The sequence below is a fragment of the Oncorhynchus kisutch genome, linkage group LG30, assembly GCF_002021735.2.
Source record: "Oncorhynchus kisutch isolate 150728-3 linkage group LG30, Okis_V2, whole genome shotgun sequence".
Classification (NCBI taxonomy): domain Eukaryota; kingdom Metazoa; phylum Chordata; class Actinopteri; order Salmoniformes; family Salmonidae; genus Oncorhynchus; species Oncorhynchus kisutch.
The window spans coordinates 45508541-45530240 of record NC_034203.2 but is presented as its reverse complement, the minus strand read 5'-3'; the positions used below and the strand labels follow the sequence as shown (position 1 = coordinate 45530240).

The 21700-nt window shown below is 42.5% G+C and overlaps 1 protein-coding gene across 1 annotated transcript in view; it reads right to left on the bottom strand.

Moving 5' to 3' along the window:
• Positions 1-9608: 9608 nt before the first annotated feature.
• The window catches only part of miga1 (mitoguardin 1), a 30315-nt gene continuing 18223 nt past the window's right edge, over positions 9609-21700 (bottom strand). Inside the window, exons 9-16 of the mRNA XM_031810437.1 lie at positions 14437-14561; positions 12349-12421; positions 12174-12260; positions 11865-11963; positions 11594-11728; positions 11376-11429; positions 11173-11289; positions 9609-10936 (exon numbers count right to left, since the gene is read on the bottom strand). Coding sequence (XP_031666297.1) covers positions 10679-10936; positions 11173-11289; positions 11376-11429; positions 11594-11728; positions 11865-11963; positions 12174-12260; positions 12349-12421; positions 14437-14561 — 948 coding nt within the window. The 3' untranslated portion in view covers positions 9609-10678. The remainder of the gene's footprint in view (positions 10937-11172; positions 11290-11375; positions 11430-11593; positions 11729-11864; positions 11964-12173; positions 12261-12348; positions 12422-14436; positions 14562-21700) is intronic.

Below are 21700 nucleotides of genomic sequence, written 5' to 3'. Positions count from 1 at the left end.
GGGGTTCACTTACGATAACACACTGAACAGGAAGCTGATTGTTCTCAAATGTTGTGCACACATTAGTTAACATCCCCGTTTAGTGATAATTTCTCCTTTGCCAAGATAATCCAGCCACCTGACAGGTGTGGCATATCAAGAAGCTGATTAAACAGCATGACCATTACACAGCTGCACCTTGTGCTGGGGACAATAAAAGGGTGTTCTAAAATGTGCCGTTTTGCCAGACAACACAATGCCACAGATGTGTCAAGTTGAGGGAGCGTGCAATTGCCATGCTGACTGCAGGAATGTCCACCAGAGCGGTTGCCATTGAATTTAATGTTAATTTCTCTACAATAAGGCTTCTCAAGTCATTTTAGAGAATGTGGGTGGGGTGCTCAAAAGTATTTATATTTGTGACGCTTGGTCAGTGGTTGGAAAAAGTACCCAATTGTCATACTTTAGAACAAGTAAAGATGCCTTAATAGAAAATAACTGTTAGTCACCCAGGAAAACACTACTTGAGAAAGTCTAAGTATTTGGTTCTAAATATACTTAAGTATTGAAAGTAGGTGTAAATCATTTCAAATATATTAAGAAAAGCAGACTACACTTTATTTTTTATTTTTATGGATAGCCATGGGCACACTCAGACAATTTAGAAAAGATGCATTTGTGTTTAAGTCTGCCAGTTCAGAGGCAGTAGGGATGTTCTCTTGATACGTGTGTGCATTGGACCATTGTCCTGTCCTGCTAAGCATTGAAGATGTATTAAGTACTTCTGGGTGTCAGGGAAAATTTAGGGAGTAAAAAGTATGTTACTGTCTTTAGGAATGTAGTGAAGTAACAGTTGGCCAAAATATAAATAGTAAAGTACTTTAACCTACTACGTTAGGTCGTTTTTGGGGGTATCTTTACTTAAGAGCACAGTGGTGTAAAGTACTTATCACCACTGGTTGTTAGGAGCATAGTGGTGTAAAGCACTCATCTCCTCTGGTTGTTAGGAGCCTAGTGGTGTAAAGCACTCATCTCCTCTGGTTGTTAGGAGCCTAGTGGTGTAAAGCACTCATCTCCTCTGGTTGTTAGGAGCCTAGTGGTGTAAAGCACTCATCTCCTCTGGTTGTTAGGAGCCTAGTGGTGTAAAGCACTCATCTCCTCTGGTTGTTAGGAGCCTAGTGGTGTAAAGCACTCATCTCCTCTGGTTGTTAGGAGCATAGTGGTGTAAAGCACTCATCTCCTCTGGTTGTTAGGAGCATATACCCACGTGGATGATTGAAAGATGACCGGAGGTCCACAATTCAGTTGGAGGTGCTAATGCAAGTTGGTTGAAGTTGGTTGCCATATTAATTCCAAAGAGGTCTGAATGAGTAGAGATTACTAGAAACTAACTCTGTTTACTCTGACAATTATTCCACAGATAAAGGACCTTGTGCATAAAATAACAACCCAATGATTATACCCCAGGACAAATTAGCTAGCAACAGCAAGCTAGTTAAATTGCCATAAGTTTAACCCTTTTTTGGCCTGTCTGGAAATGGTTTATATAGTCCTGATTGGGTCTGGTGTGGGTGGACAAAATCAACATCTGTGTGGTCTGGTCAGCATGTGAGATTTATTTTATTAAGTTGAACGCCAGAAGCAGCACGCCATCGATGGGAGCAGCGTGGTTGCCTAGGTGACAGGAGAAAAGCGTGCTGTTGCTGGAGCAGACCAACCCGCTTCGAGAATAGCTTCATGGAATTTGGGAGGGTGAAGGCGTCCAAAGTGAAGTACCTCCGTAGTTAATTTCCAATATTTTGTCCGATAGCATTGCCTGACTAAATGCTCTGCTCATTTGTATTACACGCGTTAATGCACGTCCACCCTTAAGTAGCTTCCTCTTTCCATTGCACCATTATAAACTCACAACTGGGGAAAATTGCGTTCTATCACACTCAACAAGCCAGAATTTTTTTTTGCGACTTTTCTTCCTGAGTACTCCCAGCTCACATCTGAACTAAGAGTCGCTACTGTGTGTGTCCCCCTGCTTACTACAATGACGATTGAAAACCTGAATTTATTGAAAAGACCTTGTCCTTTAATGGTACAGATAACATTACTTGAGCCACAGGGTTCGCTTGAGGTGCTTAAAGTATTTGAATTTGGCACTTGATAAAATAATTTATGTTTAAAGATAATGATTAAATAATTCCACTCTGAAACCATATAATTGATTAGAATCATAAAACTATAATCTGATGTGTGTAGTTTTAGTCAGAATTAGAACAAGGACCGTTTGTTACTTTTAGTACGTAAGTGGGAAACAAATGATAAGAGGTGCTATCGACAGACGAGTTGTACTACTGTGTTCCTTACAGGACATTCTCCACCCGCGGAGAGGAGAAACTGTTAGGCTTGCAGAAAATTATGAAACATGTTGCAGATTAAATGATGTATCTGTATAGTGGAATAACACTGAGCAAGGCGCAGTTTAAGATTTGAACTTCTGTGGGTGCCGAAGAAAATACAGAGAACATTTAAACAGTGTTTCACTCGACCTGGCTAGAACTCTGAGAAACTCATGATAGGACAGGGAGTACTTCTCAAGGTTTCTCTAATCTCGGGGGTATGGAACTGTCGGCTGGGTGGTGAGAAGTATGGAGAAGGATAAAACTCACCTACTGTTTGTGTGTATGTATGTGCGTAGGATAGCTACTGTTTGCGTGAAGGTATGTGGGTAAGGAGCCAGTATAAAATGGATGTTTTGGTACACAGGACGAGAACGTTCTCGTGAATAAACACTTTGATTTTTGTAAGCTGGGACTCTTGTCTGTTTCATTCAACTAGAATCTTACAAACTCTGGGTTGCAGACTGAGTAGATTAATTGAAGTTTATGTACTCTGCAGGAGATCTTTCCCTCCACGGAACATTCCTCAAGGACTTTAACATTGTATTTTTGGACTTGTCCGGGTGTGACTTTTAGCCATTGTTAAACAGATTGTGGAACACCCTTTCTGTGTTTGGAAGGTCTACATGTCTTGAAACCACTCATTCTTACAAACCGATACAAATGCAACTACTGACTATCACTTGTTTATTTACGTGTCCCATTCTTCCTGGGGCCTATTAGCATTCTTCAATCCAGTCTTTGATATACACTTTATCAACCATTAGGAATACCTTCGTAATATTGAGTTGAACCCCCTTTTGCCCTCAGAACAACCTCAATTCGTCAGGGTATGGACTCTACAAGTTGTCAAAAGCGTTCAACTGGAATGCTGGCCCAGGTTGACTTTAATGCTTCCCACAGTTCTTAAGTTGGCTTGATGTCCTTTGTGTGGTGGACCATTCTTGATACACATGAATTTGTTGTGTGGAAAAACCCAGCATCATTGTAGTTCTTGATATACTCAAACTGGTGCGCCTGGCACCTACTACTATACCCCGTTTAAAGACGCCTTACAACTTTTTGTCTTGCCAATTTATCTTCTGAAGGGCACAACAATCCATGTCTCAATTGTCTCAAGGTTTATAAATACTTAGTGGTATTATTTTTTCTCACCAGTTTCATGGTATCCAATTAGTCGTTACAGTCTTGTCCCATCTCTGCAACTCCCATACGGACTCGGGAGAGACTAAGGCCGAGAGCCGTGCGTCTTCCGAAACAACCCCGCCAAGCCGCACTGCTTCTTGACACAATGCCCCCTTAACCCGGACGCCAGCCACACCAATGTGTCGGAGGAAACACTGTACACCTGGCTACCGTGTCAGTGTGCACTGCGCCAGGCCCGCCACAGGAGTTGCTAGAGTGCGATGGGACAATAACATCCTTGCCAGCCAAACCTACTGGGATGTCTGATATACATAAAACATACACCCTGGACATAATACTGGATTTTTAGAACTTTTTAATCATAACTTGTCTTTTTATTTTTATTATTTATTTAACCTTTATTTAACCAGGTAGGCCAGTTGAGAACACCTTTATTTAACCAGGTAGGCCAGTTGAGAACACCTTTATTTAACCAGGTAGGCTAGTTGAGAACACCTTTATTTAACCAGGTAGGCTAGTTGAGAACACCTTTATTTAACCAGGTAGGCCAGTTGAGAACACCTTTATTTAACCAGGTAGGCCAGTTGAGAACACCTTTATTTAACCAGGTAGGCCAGTTGAGAACACCTTTATTTAACCAGGTAGGCCAGTTGAGAACACCTTTATTTAACCAGGTAGGCCAGTTGAGAACACCTTTATTTAACCAGGTAGGCCAGTTGAGAACACCTTTATTTAACCAGGTAGGCTAGTTGAGAACACCTTTATTTAACCAGGTAGGCTAGTTGAGAACACCTTTATTTAACCAGGTAGGCCAGTTGAGAACACCTTTATTTAACCAGGTAGGCTAGTTGAGAACACCTTTATTTAACCAGGTAGGCCAGTTGAGAACACCTTTATTTAACCAGGTAGGCCAGTTGAGAACACCTTTATTTAACCAGGTAGGCCAGTTGAGAACACCTTTATTTAACCAGGTAGGCTAGTTGAGAACACCTTTATTTAACCAGGTAGGCTAGTTGAGAACACCTTTATTTAACCAGGTAGACTAGTTGAGAACACCTTTATTTAACCAGGTAGGCTAGTTGAGAACACCTTTATTTAACCAGGTAGGCAAGTTGAGAACACCTTTATTTAACCAGGTAGGCTAGTTGAGAACACCTTTATTTAACCAGGTAGGCTAGTTGAGAACACCTTTATTTAACCAGGTAGGCTAGTTGAGAACACCTTTATTTAACCAGGTAGGCTAGTTGAGAACACCTTTATTTAACCAGGTAGGCTAGTTGAGAACACCTTTATTTAACCAGGTAGGCTAGTTGAGAACACCTTTATTTAACCAGGTAGGCTAGTTGAGAACACCTTTATTTAACCAGGTAGGCTAGTTGAGAACACCTTTATTTAACCAGGTAGGCTAGTTGAGAACACCTTTATTTAACCAGGTAGGCTAGTTGAGAACACCTTTATTTAACCAGGTAGGCTAGTTGAGAACACCTTTATTTAACCAGGGAGGCTAGTTGAGAACACCTTTATTTAACCAGGGAGGCAAGTTGAGAACACCTTTATTTAACCAGGTAGGCTAGTTGAGAACACCTTTATTTAACCAGGTAGGCTAGTTGAGAACACCTTTATTTAACCAGGTAGGCCAGTTGAGAACACCTTTATTTAACCAGGTAGGCTAGTTGAGAACACCTTTATTTAACCAGGTAGGCTAGTTGAGAACACCTTTATTTAACCAGGTAGGCTAGTTGAGAACAAGTTCTCATTTACAATTGCGACCTGGCCAAGATAAAGCAAAGCAGTTCGACAGATAAAACGACAGAGTTACACATGGAGTAAAAACAAACATACAGTCAATAATGCAGTATAAACAAGTCTATATACAATGTGAGCAAATGAGGTGAGAAGGGAGGTAAAGGCAAAAAAGGCCATGATGGCAAAGTAAATACAATATAGCAAGTAAAATACTGGAATGGTAGTTTTGCAATGGAAGAATGTGCAAAGTAGAAATAAAAAATAATGGGGTGCAAAATAAATAAATAAATAAAAATTAGATACAGTTGGGAAAGAGGTAGTTGTTTGGGCTAAATTATAGGTGGGCTATGTACAGGTGCAGTAATCTGTGAGCTGCTCTGACAGTTGGTGCTTAAAGCTAGTGAGGGAGATAAGTGTTTCCAGTTTCAGAGATTTTTGTAGTTCGTTCCAGTCATTGGCAGCAGAGAACTGGAAGGAGAGGCGGCCAAAGAAAGAATTGGTTTTGGGGGTGACTAGAGAGATATACCTGCTGGAGCGTGTGCTACAGGTGGGAGATGCTATGGTGACCAGCGAGCTGAGATAAGGGGGGACTTTACCTAGCAGGGTCTTGTAGATGACATGGAGCCAGTGGGTTTGGCGACGAGTAAAAAGCGAGGGCCAGCCAACGAGAGCGTACAGGTCGCAATGGTGGGTAGTATATGGGGCTTTGGTGATAAAATGGATTGCACTGTGATAGACTGCATCCAATTTGTTGAGTAGGGTATTGGAGGCTATTTTGTAAATGACATCGCCGAAGTCGAGGATTGGTAGGATGGTCAGTTTTACAAGGGTATGTTTGGCAGCATGAGTGAAGGATGCTTTGTTGCGAAATAGGAAGCCAATTCTAGATTTAACTTTGGATTGGAGATGTTTGATATGGGTCTGGAAGGAGAGTTTACAATCTAACCAGACACCTAAGTATTTGTAGTTGTCCACGTATTCTAAGTCAGAGCCGTCCAGAGTAGTGATGTTGGACAGGCGGGTAGGTGCAGGTAGCGATCGGTTGAAGAGCATGCATTTAGTTTTACTTGTATTTAAGAGCAATTGGAGGCCACGGAAGGAGAGTTGTATGGCATTGAAGCTTGCCTGGAGGGTTGTTAACACAGTGTCCAAAGAAGGGCCAGAAGTATACAGAATGGTGTCGTCTGCGTAGAGGTGGATCAGAGACTCACCAGCAGCAAGAGCGACATCATTGATGTATACAGAGAAGGGAGTCGGTCCGAGAATTGAACCCTGTGGCACCCCCATAGAGACTGCCAGAGGTCTGGACAGCAGACCCTCTGATTTGACACACTGAACTCTATCAGAGAAGTAGTTGGTGAACCAGGCGATGCAATCATTTGAGAAACCAAGGCTGTCGAGTCTGCCGATGAGGATGTGGTGAGTGACAGAGTCAAAAGCCTTAGCCAGATCAATGAAACTTTGAGTTAGTGTTGCAGGAAGCAAATTTCTGCTTGAAAAAGCTAGCCTTGGCTTTTCTAACTGCCCGTGTATAATGGTTTCTAGCTTCCCTGAACAGCTGCATATCACGGGGGCTGTTCGATGCTAATGCAGAACACCATAGGATGTTTTTGTGTTGGTTAAGGGCAGTCAGGTCTGGGGAGAACCAAGGGCTATATCTGTTCCTGGTTCTAAATTTCTTGAATAGGGCATGCTTATTTAAGATGGTTAGGAAGGCATTTACAAAAAAAAAACAGGCATCCTCTACTGACGGGATGAGATCAATATCCTTCCAGGATACCCCGGCCAGGTCGATGAAGTGTTTCAGGGAGCGTTTTACAGTGATGAGTGGAGGTCGTTTGACCGCTGACCCATTACGGATGCAGGCAATGAGGCAGTGATCGCTGAGATCTAGGTTGAAGACAGAGGTGTATTAAGAGGACAAGTTGGTTAGGATGATATCTATGAGGGTGCCCGTGTTTAAGGCTTTGGGGAGGTACCTGGTAGGTTCATTGATAATTTGTGTGAAATTGAGGGCATCATGCTTAGATTGTAGGATGGCTGGGGTGTTAAGCATGTTCCAGTTTAGGTCGCCTAGCAGCACGAGCTCTGAAGATAGATGGGGGGCAATCAGTTCACAAATGGTGGCCAGAGCACAGCTGGGGGCGGTCTATAGCAGGCGGCAACGGTGAGAGACTTGTTTTTAGAGAAGTGGATTTTTAAAAGTAGAAGTTCAAATTGTTTGGGTACAGACCTGGATAGTAGGACAGAACTCTGCAGGCTATCTTTGCAGTAGATTGCAACACCGCCCCCTTTGGCAGTTCTATCTTGTCTGAAAATGTTGTAGTTAGGGATGAAAATGTCAGACTTTTTGGTGGCCTTCCTAAGCCAGGATTCAGACACAGTTAGAACATCCGGGTTGAGTGTGCTAAAGCAGTGAATAAAACAAACTTAGGGAGGAGGCTTCTAATGTTAACCTGTTGCATTGAGCCATCCCGGATCCGGGATCGTGAATACCGCCTCAAGCTCATTACCATAATGCAACGTTAACTATTCATGAAAATCGCAAATGAAATGAAATTAATATGCTAGCTCTCAAGCTTAGCCTTTTGTTAACAACACTGTCATCTCAGATTTTCAAAATATGCTTCTCAACCATTGCAAAATAAGCATTTGTGTAACAGCTAGCGCTGTTAGTGTAGTATGCTAGCGTAGCATTTAGCGTTAGCATTAGCAGGCAACATTTTTACAAAAACCAGAAAATCATTCAAATGATGATGGAACTCTTCAGCTGGCTAGCTCCGGAATAATTGATGTTTGCTCCGGAATCGACGTAAGCCGATAGTCACATGGATAGCAGCTAGCTAGCTGCGAGATCCAGGTATAAGTGTCCAGAGTTAGCGGTTGAAATCTGGGGACATGGAGAGAAATAGGTCCGGTATGTTCCGGTCCGAGCCGCGCCGTACAAAACTGGCGATAGATTTTCGAGCTAAAGGATAGCTGATAACCACAAACCGTGGTTAGTTGAATACTAACAATTAGCCAGTAAAGAAGTTAACTAGCTTCTGGTTAGCTTCTATGGAGGATTACAGATTTGAGGTAAATAATACTTTCTTTTAAGATAAATCGGTGAGGCGGGTTGCAGAAGAGTGTTTAAGATGAGTTTATGGAAAATAAAAAATATATATAAAAAGGTATGCAAAGAAAGTTGTAAATATATATATATATATATATATATGGGACAAGACGAGAAGAAAAGACGTCTGACTGCTATGCCATCTTGGAGCAATCACATGGATGTCTGTGAAACGGAAAAGCAAACCTGGGATTTTGTCATCTGCGAAAACGTAACGTTAGTATCGTATCAAGGATGTGATGACCATGCAATACTGCCACTATCCACTTGACAGACCAAGTGAATGGGAACAAAAGCTAACGTTGAATTTGGCAGTATCCATCTGGATTGCGTGTCCTCTCCATGTCTTCTCCACACAGATGAACAGATGTCGGTCAATTACGACAATTAACACATTTCGGCTAATCGCTCAACATTACCAGTAATCTATATGCAAACATTTGGTGGGACAAAGGAAAAGGGAAATCAAACAATTTAACTTAACTCCTCTTGCCTCTACACAATCTGTGACTGGGTGAATAACTTTATTTTGAGTTAATGTGGACCCAATGAGCCAGGACTCAAGCACGGGGACTCAGACTTCAGCCATAGGGGCTTGAGGTTTCGTGGCTCCACTACATCACTGGGTGAACCGGTCATTATCTCCTGTACTACTTCTGGACTTCAATATGCTGCAGCATCTAGAATGTAGATAACAATGGAAACGGCGCGACTGCGGTGCAACCCCATACTTGTCTCTCACACTCATTCTGCAACCCCATACTTGTCTCTCACTCATTCTGCAACCCCATACTTGTCTCTCACACTCATTCTGCAACCCCATACTGGTCTCTCACACTCATTCTGCAACCCCATACTGGTCTCTCACACTCATTCTGCAACCCCATACTGGTCTCTCACACTCATTCTGAGTGCAACCCCATACTTGTCTCTCACACTCATTCTGAGTGCAACCCCATACTTGTCTCTCACACTCATTCTGAGTGCAACCCCATACTTGTCTCTCACACTCAAACATTATTCAAATGTAAAAAATGTGACTAAGACTAAACTAAATAGAGTGCCAAAATTAACACTGGCTGAAGGTATGTTCAGACTATACCGGAACTAGGAACCTAGGGCTCATATTTCCTACATTAGAGTGTTCACCAGTAAAATGATTCATTCAAGATTTATACAAACTTCCATCCAATAGAGTTTTGCGTCAGGAAAACAATAGCCCAAACCCCATGTATGGTTCAAAAGTTAGATTTACTCAGAATTTAGCATGTTCAGAGTAAATGGAATGATGTAATGATGTCTCTCGAAGCTAACAGACAATTTCAATACCTCCCCCCTCCGATAACCTGTTCCTGATATCTTTCCCTTAAATCGCCATAGAAACTAGCAATGGTCACAGCAAATTAACATTCTTCTTTAATCAACACTGGCAAGTACATGAAGGTTATAATATTGTAGATAAATCACACAATGAATCATTAAATAGTTAAAATGATAGGGCAAAGAAACCTACATTTTCATTTCGTAGCACCCTCTTGACTTGCCCCATTATTAACATACTAGAGCAGTAAACCCTATACTTTATTTAAATTAGTCTAATGAAATGACCATATAAAACCTTTGTGCCATGGTTCTTTCCCTAGACGTCTAGAGGACAGTTGCATACCATGACCTCTAAATATCTAGATGCCAGTCAAATAAATACCTAAATGAAACCGCAGTGTTTAACTTCTAAAACAGCTCAGACTGATGTCTATGTTTGCAAAATTCTGGGAACTTCCCCAAATTTTTTCCTGCAATTCCAGTTGGAGGATTCCCAGATTTCATGCTTATTCTCTCCTGATTCCAGGAATCTTCTAACCAAACACTTCTGGGAATTTTGGGAAGCTTACTGGAATTTTGCAACCCTCATGTCCATAGTCCCATTAAAATACTGTCTGCATTTACAATGCAAACTCATTCCAAGGTTACTTTAAGCATGATTTCGTATGGGGAAACATCCATATTATAACATGCACAGACACCATGATAATTGTGTGTGGAGAGAAGAAGCTTCTTGAGTGACAGAAAGGTATGAAAATGTTCCAGTCAGTCACCATTATATGGGGCCTTTATAAAGACATCTCTGTCAATCTGGGTTGAGAACAAGGGTTGTGACACTAGCTCAGTTTCAGTCTCTGCCCAATCAACCCCCTTAACCATTCCCCATAAGTTGCTAGCAGTTACTTTGGGACTGGGTGTCTCTTGCCCAATCCCAAATCAACCCTATGCACTTTTGGAGACCCATTTAATCTTCTCAGATCTAGGGGTAGATCTGGCTTCCCACGGCCTCTTCCAGGGTAGAGGGGTGGAGTTGGGGGCTGGCTGTTGTGGTGAGGGGGGTGGCAGTGACGCAGCTGTTGATGTGCTGCAGGGTGTGGGAGTCGGCCCCCAGGTAGGCCAACAGCAGCTCAGACCGGCGATGGAGGAGGTGGAGCATGTCCTCAGCTAGAGTTTCCACACTGAAGTAACGCACCTTCTCCAGGTCAAAGACATCCTTCAGGAAGAACAGCACCTGATCCTGGAGGAAGACAGAAACCATCCCAAAGAGTGTCTAAGACACTGGACAAGCCTAATCCTGGATCATTTAGCCTGTTTTTAGTCCAGTCTAGGAAACCGGTACATTGAGTAGGGGATATGGAGACATGAGAACATCCTTAAAGAACAGATCGATTGATATAGAGTTGTGTTACAATGGCTAAATCTCCCTTGACTTCAGGTGGACAACCTGATAAAAAAAAAAGAAGTTAACATTACCTTGAAGAAGCAGCAGAAGTCGTGCAGGGAAGTCTTGGGCCCTAAGAAGCCCCAGGCCAGGACAGGACTGACCTGCTCACACACAGAGTAGAAGTGGGCTATGAACCCATCATGCACCTAGAGAGGAGGAGGATGAGAGGTTGAATACAGGCTAACCAGAAAAGTACAACAACAAAAATTACAGCAAAAAAACATTTCCGTACCCTCATGTGTTGTCTCTTCTGCTTCAGCACAGACCAACAGCTAGAGGCCACCGCCTGGCAACACAAAACACAACACATTACAATGCTGCAACAAATTCTCCCATCACACCTTTGCCTATTCTAGGCAGCCTTTTCATGGTCCTTTAAGCCAGACAACGTGGGTCCTGTTCTCTGGACAGTAGTTATCTACATTGGGAGACGAAGTGTCTCCGACTCACTGTCTCTTTGAAGGACGAGTTGAGCCAACGATTGTTGACAACGTTCTGGATGGAGATGGGAGGATTCTCCAGGTCCTCAAATGAGTCCATCAGGATGAAGTCCAACACGATGTCATAGAAGTTCAGGTGTTTCACCTGGTCAGCAGGAATAACATGCAGTCAGATCAGTGTGAAATCAGGATGAAGTCCAACAGAATGTTTAGGTGTTTTACCTTTAGCAGGGGAACATTTAAAACCCTTTCAGATCAGTGTGAATGAGTGAGTGACTCACCCCTCTCGTGGCCAGCTCCACCTCGGTGTTCTCCCAGTGTTCCGGGTGCTCCAGGAAAACAATCATCTCCTCAAACACTTCTTCAAACCTCTTCGGGCTCTGTCAAACAATTACACAAATCCGTTAAGAGTAGACAAACACTATCAACCAATCAAAAACATCTGTCAGACAGGAGCACCCAATCAGCTGATCAATCCAGTGTGACTATCCTATCACACAAACAGTCAGGAACAACTAATAGTAGAAGTATATCGTTTCAGCATTAATAGTTTCTCTAAAACAACATAATAAATATAATTACCATCTTACCTTATGCGCTTTTACAATTATGGAAGACAGTATCTTCTTTCCGGTTTCGGCCAGAAACGTCCTCGTTGCCCTCTCACACAGAATCAGCTAGAGATGGAGTGGATCAATCACTAGTTTAGATTACAGTACTACGGTTTATCATGATGTATTCTTTAAGAGTATAGGAGGCACATACTTGACAGGCCTGCCGCACACAGTGTAACTTGGCCAGGAAGTCAGTGTCCCCAAGACACTCCAGCAGCTCAGTCCTAAAAAATAAAAGGAAATTAGGCATTATAAATCAGACATACTAGGAGTCAACACTTAAATGGTAAATGTCAACTTCATATCATCTCCAGCACTACCAACATGTGTGAAAATGGAGCATTTCTATGTTTTGTAAGTTAAAAGAAATAGAGGAAGACAAGTGTTAACCAATGACATCGTTGTGCACCATGTGATTCTAACCAATTATGAGGCATTGTCTACTAATTAGTACATGTCATTGGTAACACTATAAAGTTGAAAAATGTCCCTTTAACAGGAGACAAAATATTATTAGGAGAGTCATTCTACGAAAATGGTGCCTTTCCTGTCCCGGCCTTATTCACCAGGAAAAACAGATAAGTGTGAGATGACACAAATGGTTTGTTTTAATTGAAGTGTCTTATTATACATAAAACATATGTAAGACAGTTAAATTGAAAAACATTTATTATATTGTAGAGCACGGTCTGTACCACAAAATTGGCTTGTTCCAATCAGGAGTCATGGGTTTAGTGACATATTTTAAGTGACTTTACATGCCATAATACAAAAGGTTATTTATATAGTTATTTAGTGGACTACTTAAAACTAAAATATCAAATGAATATTACAAATCATTTACAAGTATTAGCTGTCCCTCAATTTCATGTCACTGGTGTTAAAATGTATAAAAACCATCACTTTGAAAAAAAATGCAACATCATTGCCAAATTCTTCCTGGGTCCAAGGTTCATTGGAGACGGGAATGTTTTGTAAAGCACATGGTGAGTGTGCACTCTTCATGTTAACAATTTGATTATTTAACTTGGTAATTTCATGTGAGGACTTAAGATGCGTCACTTAAGATGCGTCTCTTAAAGAGAGTTAAAGATCTGAAGTAAAAGTGAAGAATACAGGAAACGTTCCATGAACATGTTTTACTGCATACAAAATGTTCCCATCAGTGTGGTTAGGAAAACAGTTTTAGTTTATGTTAGTGTTTCTAATGTTCTAGTGGTCATGTTTGTATGATATTTTAGTCAATAGGCTTGATCTATTAGTCTTACTCTGACCAATAACCCTCATTTTAGGGGTTCATATTAAAATCAACCCATCTTATGAAATGTTTTGTAAAAATATGACTAATAAATGTATAAAATTTGTTTGAAAATAATCGTATTTGTCATTGGTTAAAAAAAATAAAGGAAAAAAAAGGTAACACATGCATTTAAATGTAATGTAGTAAAAATATAACAAACCTGTCTTTTTTTTTTTTTTTACCCCTTCATGGTATCAAATTAGTAGTTACAGTCTTGTCTCATCGCTGCAACTCCTGTACGGACTCAGGAGATGTGACCGTCGAGAGCTGTGCATTCTCCTTACCCAACCAAGCCACACTGCTTCTTTACACAATGCCCGCTTAACCCGGAGGCCAGCCGCACTAATGTGTCAGAGGAAACACCGTACACCTGGCTACCGTGTCCTGCCCGCCACAGGAGTCGCTAGAGCGTGATGGGACAAGGACATTCCTGCCGGCCAAACCCTCCCCTAACCCGGACAACGCTGGGTCAATTGTGCACTGCCCCATGGGTCTCCCGCTCCTGGCCGGCTGCGACAGAGCCTGGACTCTAACCAGGATGTTAGGCACTGTGATGCAGTGCCTTAGACCACTGTGCCACTCTGGAGGCCCATTAGTCCATTGACAGTTAAATTGTTTGTTTCTTGTCAGCAATTTAGTCAAGATATGTAACTTAAAAATATAGAAATCATCCCCTTATATAATTATGCAGCATCATACGGGGATGATATCTGTATTTTGAATTCCAAGTTACATGTCTTGAAAGATTGTTCATCAGCAATCAGGTTTTGGGACTGTGCCAACAATGGACTAATTAAATAAGTACCAAAAGTTAGTTTGGGGGTGGAGTTCCTTTAACAGGAGACAATTCACACCAAGATCATCAACCAGCAGGTGGTGCCAAGGTGCAACCTAAACAATCATAGGAAACTATAAGGAAAGAGAAGGTCTCTGTCTCACCTGTGTACTCTGCAGGAGATCTTACCCTCCTCAGCCAACTGTATGGCCTCCTCATAGAAGGGGTTAATAGCCATGCATGACCCCACGACATAGGCACTACGCAGCTCCCTGTGCTGCTCTGACAACTGAGAGAGAGAATATTATGGTTAATAACTACACATGTAGGTTACAAGGGGTAGTGGTATAGAGACCCTCAGGACATAGGCACTATGCAGCTCCCTGTGCTGCTCTGACAACAGAGAGAGAATATTATGGTTAATAACTACACATGTAGGTTACAAGGGGTAGTGGTATAGAGACCCTCAGGACATAGGCACTATGCAGCTCCCTGTGCTGCTCTGACAACTGAGAGAGAGAATATTATGGTTAATAACTACACATGTAGGTTACAAGGGGTAGTGGTATAGAGACCCTCAGGACATAGGCACTATGCAGCTCCCTGTGCTGCTCTGACAACTGAGAGAGAGAATATTATGGTTAATAACTACACATGTAGGTTACAAGGGGTAGTGGTATAGAGACCCTCAGGACATAGGCACTATGCAGCTCCCTGTGCTGACAAGATAATACAGTGCCTTGGAAAAGTATTCAGACCCCTTTGATTGTCACATTGTGTTAAAGTGGGATTAAAGTTAATTTAATTGTAATTTTGTCAATCTACACAAAATAAAGAAAAATGTAAAATGTATAAGAACTAAAATAGTCGTTGCTTAAGTTGTCAGCTCCCTGAGTCAATACATGTTAGAAAAACCTTTGGAATCGATTAAAGTGGTGTCTTCTTGGGCAAGTCACCAAGAGCTTTGCACACCTGGATTGTGCAATATTTGCCCGTTATTCTTTTAAAAAACTATTCAAGATGTTTGGGGGGTGGGGGGGAAATCATGATTAGACAGTATTGAAGTCGAAACTAACTTTGCCAACATTCACTGCCTTCTTGGTAAGCAACTCCAGTGTAGATCTGGCCCTGTGCTTTAGGTTATTGTCCTACTGAAAGGTGAATTCATCTCCCAGTGTCTGGTGGAAAGCAGACAACCAGGTTTTCCTCTAGGATTTAGCCTGTGCTTAGCTCCAGTCCATGTATTTTTATACAAAAAAACCTCCCTAGTCCTTGCCAATGACAGGCAATCCATGATGCAGCCACCACCATGCTTGAAAATAAATGATTATATTTTCACTCATTGTAGAGTCACTACAATGTTGTTGATCCATCCTCAGTTCTCTACCATCAGACATTGAACTCTGTAGCCATTTTAATATCACCAATGGCCTCATGGTAACATCCCTGATCAGTTTCCTTCCCGCCCTGCAGCTCAGTTCAGACGGACAACCATCTATGATGCGTCTGGCAGTTGGTGACGTTTTTTTGATGAGGATGATTTTTTCCCCCTTCTCATGATCATGGCCTTCTTTCTTTTACAGCATATTGGATGACTGTCATTCATATTCCATTCACCCAGCTCAATGGAACATCGATAAGTATTATGTATTATTGGGGCGGCAGGGTAGCCTAGTGGTTAGAGCGTTGGACTAGTAACCGGAAGGTTGCAAGTTCAAATCCCCGAGCTGACAAGGTACAAATCTGTCGTTCTGCCCCTGAACAGGCAGTTAACCCACTGTTCCTAGGCCGTCAATGAAAGTAAGAATTTGTTCTTAACTGACTTGCCTAGTAAAATAAAGGTAAAATAAAAAATAAAATGTAGCTGTCTACACCTAAACTATCTCTATCATGAGGTTGCTACAACCTTTGAATGAAAGTTTACAACAGTGCACACAGATGGAGGAAAATGTGAGATGACAGACAGCGACACATTCAATACTGCCTTGCACACTATTGCCTGCATCTAGCTGATATTAGGGTGTCATCATTAGTCCGACTGTTTCAAACAAGCATTTCTATTGGGACAAATTCAGGTATTTTCATCCCGGTTTCCGTTTAATATTTTTCAACAGAAATCATCGGAATGAATTACATCCCTGATCAGTGGCAATGTTGGTGGGGCAAACTCAAATATATTTTTTAAATGCATGACAGGAAAGCCACTGCACTAAACAATACATTAATTGCACTATAAAAACGGTGACCACAAACTGTTAGGGCCAACATAAAGCTGACCCAACAGCAGAGCTTTCTTTTCAGCACCATGGAGTGAATTCTTACCACCGCTACACCTGGTTATCAGCGGAACCTCGTCTGGCAGCAAAACAGTTATTTCAGCATAAATTACTTACTGCCTTTCTCAAATCCATGGCTGACTTGCTTAAACAAATGTGGTTTCTACTGACAATTGAGATGTACAAACTATGGCATAAGGGGACGACAAGCAGATAAGAGGCAATCTGTAATTTAGATTAAGACATTAATGAGTGAGCTATGATGGACGTAGTCAATATAACTATTTGTTCAGCACTTTTGAAATGTACAGCGACAGAATTCAGAACATGGGCCGTTCTTACAGTATTCTCCCTGCACACCAAGTCGGAACCTTATGATAATTAAAAGGGGGCATATAAGCAGACAATGAAAGCTCTTACCATATTCAATGTTGACATTTCTCTAAAACAGGCTATAGGCTACATGTGCCCCACCAAGTCAGAACAGTAGGCTAAGTTGTGAGGGGGAAAGGAAACAAAATGTTAGGGTGAGGCACATGGGTTACTAACAGCTTACGACACAACATACACTTATGTATACTGCAGCTAAGAAAGTAATACTTTCTCCCTGGCATATTACAATTTATGCAGCAGCACACAATACATTTTCAGACTCACTTCAACAGGAAGGTGGCGTGGCAGTCCTTGTGGGCAAATAGTCATTAAACCTTGTCACCAAAGTCTGGCATTCTCTGGATCTATGGTGCTTCTAAGACAACTAGGAACTCTGGAGAAAAACAAGGTTGAATCAAGACGTCAGTGATCTTCAGGCCGGCGCTCTAGAAAAGGAGGCCATGGTTCCCGACTTGCAATTCCAAGTTGGTTGACCATTCAAAACGTATTTCCCCAGTCTGAGATATGCCCCCCCCCCAAAGTTCCTAGTTGTCTTGAACTCACTGAAGTCGGAGATTTCCAGTTCCAATATATTTTGAACACGGCAGAAGTCATGCTGGATTGGCAGCATGGCCAATGAATTCAACCTTTTCAGGCCCATGGTGTTGCGGCTGAATGTTTATCCTTTTCAAGCTTGAAAGAGACCCTATCAGACAAATGTTTTAAACCCAGACTTGTACCACACAACCTCTCCACTGAATAGCAGGCCGGGGAAGCAAAAGTGATTGCTTTGCAAAACTTGCAGTTAGCCACTGATTCCTTCCAAACCACTCATCGTTGAATTTGCGATTTCCAGCTTGTGTAATGGCCGATGATCACCGATACGTTTTTATCTATAACTTATCTTCATATGACAAGGATTGAAAAGGATTAGCCAGTAGATTGTGTATTATGGGAGTTTCTCCCATTCTTCTCTCCCATTCTTCTCAAGCTCTGTCAGGTTGGATGGGGTACGTCACTGCAGTTATTTTCAGGTCTGTCCAGAGATTCAAATCTGGGCCATTCAAGGAATTCAGAGACTTGTCCCAAAGACACTTCTGCGTCGTCTTGGCTGTCATTGTCCTGTTGGAAGGTGAACCTTCGCCCCAGTCTGAGCGCTCTGGAGTAGGTTTTCATCAAGGATCTCTCACTACTTTGCTCCGTTAATCTTTCCCTTGATCCTGACTAGTATCCCAGTCCCTGCCGCTGAAAAACATCCCCTTAGTTTGATGCTGCCACCACCATGTCCTCCAGACATGACGATTGGCATTCAGGCCAAAGATTTCAATCTTGGTTTCATCAGACCAGATAATTTCTTCCTCATTGTCTAAGAAACTTGAGCTGCCTTTGGCAAACTCCCAAGTGGGCTGTCATATACCTTTACTGAGGTCCGATTTTAATTTTTTTTATGTGTTACCCATTTCAAAAAGATCCCTGTTCTTTGTAGTTGAATCTGTGCTTGAAATTCATTACTTGACAGAAGGACCGTAGATCTCATCTATCTATATCATGAGGGACAGAGTTAGTAGTTCAAAAAGCATGTCAACCTTTATCTGATGTATGTGAGAAATGATTCCCCCCCCCAGAGTCCATGTAACTTATGTGATTTGTTACGCCACATTAATGAACTAATTTAGGCTTTGCCTTAAAGTGGCTGAGTACTAATGCAATGATTATATTTTAGTTATGAAATTTGTATTTAGCTACACTGAACAAAAATAGAATTGCAACATGCAAGAATTTCAAAGATTTTACTGAGTTACAGTTCATAAGGAAATGAGACAAAATAAATTAATCTATGGATGTCACATGACCGGGAGTACAGCTATGCATCTGTTGGTCACAGATACCTTAATAAAAAGGTAGGGACGTGGATCAGAAAACCAGTCAGTATCTGGTGACCACCATTTGCCTCATGCAGCGCAACACATCTCCTTCACACAGAGTTGATCAGGCTGTTGATTGTAGCCTGTGTATCACCGCATGGTACGGCAACTGCACCGCCCACATCCGCAGGACTCTACAGAGGGTGGTGCCGTTTGCCTAACGCCTCACCCGGGGGCACACCGCCTGCCCTCCAAAACATCAACCACTGCCTGTTCAACCCACAATTATTCAGAAGGCGAGGTCAGTACAGGTGCATCAAAGTGCATCAAAGCTGTTTTACTCATCTCATATATACTGTATTCTATTCTAATGTATTCTAGTCAGTGCCACTACGACATTGCTCGTCCTAATATTGAAATATTTATTAATTCCATTATTTTAGATGTTTGTATTGTTAGATACTACTCCACTGTTGTAGCTAGGAACACAAGCATTTCCCTACACCCGCAATAACATCTGATAAAAAGTGTATGTGACCAATAAAATTTGATTTGGAATGTTGTCAAATCAAATCAAATCTTATTTGTCACATACACATGGTTGGCAGATGTTAATGCGAGTGTAGCGAAATGCTTGTGCTTCTAGTTCCGACAATGCAGTAATAACGAACAAGTAATCTAACTAACAATTCCAAAAAACTACTGTCTTAGACACAGTGTAAGGGGATAAAGAATATGTACATAAGGATATATGAATGAGTGATGGTACAGAGCAGCATAGGCAAGATACAGTAGATGATATCGAGTACAGTATAACATATGAGATGAGTATGTAAACAAAGTGGCATAGTTAAAGTGGCTAGTGATACATGTATTACATAAGGATGATATAGAGTACAGTATATATGTATACATATGAGATGAATAATGTAGGCTATGTAAACATTATATTAGGTAGCATTGTTTAAAGTGGCTAGTGATATATTTACATCATTTCCCATCAATTCCCATTATTAAAGTGGCTGGAGTTGAGTCAGTGTCATTGACAGTGTGTTGGCAGCAGCCACTCAATGTTAGTGGTGGCTGTTTAACAGTCTGATGGCCTTGAGATAGAAGCTGTTTTTCAGTCTCTCGGTCCCAGCTTTGATGCACCTGTACTGACCTCGCCTTCTGGATGACAGCGGGGTGAACAGGCAGTGGCTCGGGTGGTTGATGTCCTTGATGATCTTTATGGCCTTCCTGTAGCATCGGGTGGTGTAGGTGTCCTGGAGGGCAGGTAGTTTGCCCCCGGTGATGCGTTGCGCAGACCTCACTACCCTCTGGAGAGCCTTACGGTTGAGGGCGGTGCAGTTGCCGTACCAGGCGGTGATACAGCCCGCCAGGATGCTCTCGATTGTGCATCTGTAGAAGTTTGTGAGTGCTTTTGGTGACAAGCCGAATTTCTTCAGCCTCCTGAGGTTGAAGAGGCGCTGCTGCGCCTTCTTCACGATGCTGTCTGTGTGAGTGGACCAATTCAGTTTGTCTGTGATGTGTATGCCGAGGAACTTAAAACTTGCTACCCTCTCCACTACTGTTCCATCGATGTGGATAGGGGGGTGTTCCCTCTGCTGTTTCCTGAAGTCCACAATCATCTCCTTAGTTTTGTTGACGTTGAGTGTGAGGTTATTTTCCTGACACCACACTCCGAGGGCCCTCACCTCCTCCCTGTAGGGCGTCTCGTCGTTGTTGGTAATCAAGCCTACCACTGTTGTGTCGTCCGCAAACTTGATGATTGAGTTGGAGGCGTGCGTGGCCACGCAGTCGTGGGTGAACAGGGAGTACAGGAGAGGGCTCAGAACGCACCCTTGTGGGGCCCCGGTGTTGAGGATCAGCGGGGTGGAGATGTTGTTGCCTACCCTCACCACCTGGGGGCGGCCCGTCAGGAAGTCCAGTACCCAGTTGCACAGGGCGGGGTCGAGACCCAGGGTCTCGAGCTTGATGACGAGCTTGGAGGGTACTATGGTGTTGAATGCCGAGCTGTAGTCGATGAACAGCATTCTCACATAGGTATTCCTCTTCTCCAGATGGGTTAGGGCAGTGTGCAGTGTGGTTGAGATTGCATAGTCTGTGGACCTATTTGGGCGGTAAGCAAATTGGAGTGGGTCTAGGGTGTCAGGTAGGGTGGAGGTGATATGGTCCTTGACTAGTCTCTCAAAGCACTTCATGATGACGGATGTGAGTGCTACGGGGCGGTAGTCGTTTAGCTCAGTTACCTTAGCTTTCTTGGGAACAGGAACAATGGTGGCCCTCTTGAAGCATGTGGGAACAGCAGACTGGTATAGGGATTGATTGAATATGTCCGTAAACACACCGGCCAGCTGGTCTGCGCATGCTCTGAGGGCGCGGCTGGGAATGCCGTCTGGGCCTGCAGCCTTGCGAGGGTGTCCCACTCCTCTTCAACGGCTGTGCGTAGTCGCTGGATATCGTCAGGAACACGCTGTCGTACAGGTCGATCCAGAGCATCCCAAACATGCTCAATGGGTGACATGTAAGGTGAGTATGCAGGCAATGGAAAAACTGGGACATATTCAATTTCCGGGAATTTTGTACAGATCCTTGTAACATGGGGCTGTGTATTATCATGCTGAAAGATGAGGTGATGGCGGAGGATGAATGGCCTCAGGATCTGTGTATTCTAATTGCCATCGATAAAATGCAATTGTGTTCGTTGTCCGTAGCTTAAGCCTGCCCATACCATAACTAATAATGTTTAATCAGCTTATTGATGACACCTGTCAGGTGGATGGATTATCTTGGCAAAAGAGAAATGCTCACTAACAGGGATGTAAACCAACTTGTGCACAAAATGAGAAAAATAAGCTTGTTTTGTGTATAGAACATTTCTGGGATATTTTATTTCACCTCATGAATCATGG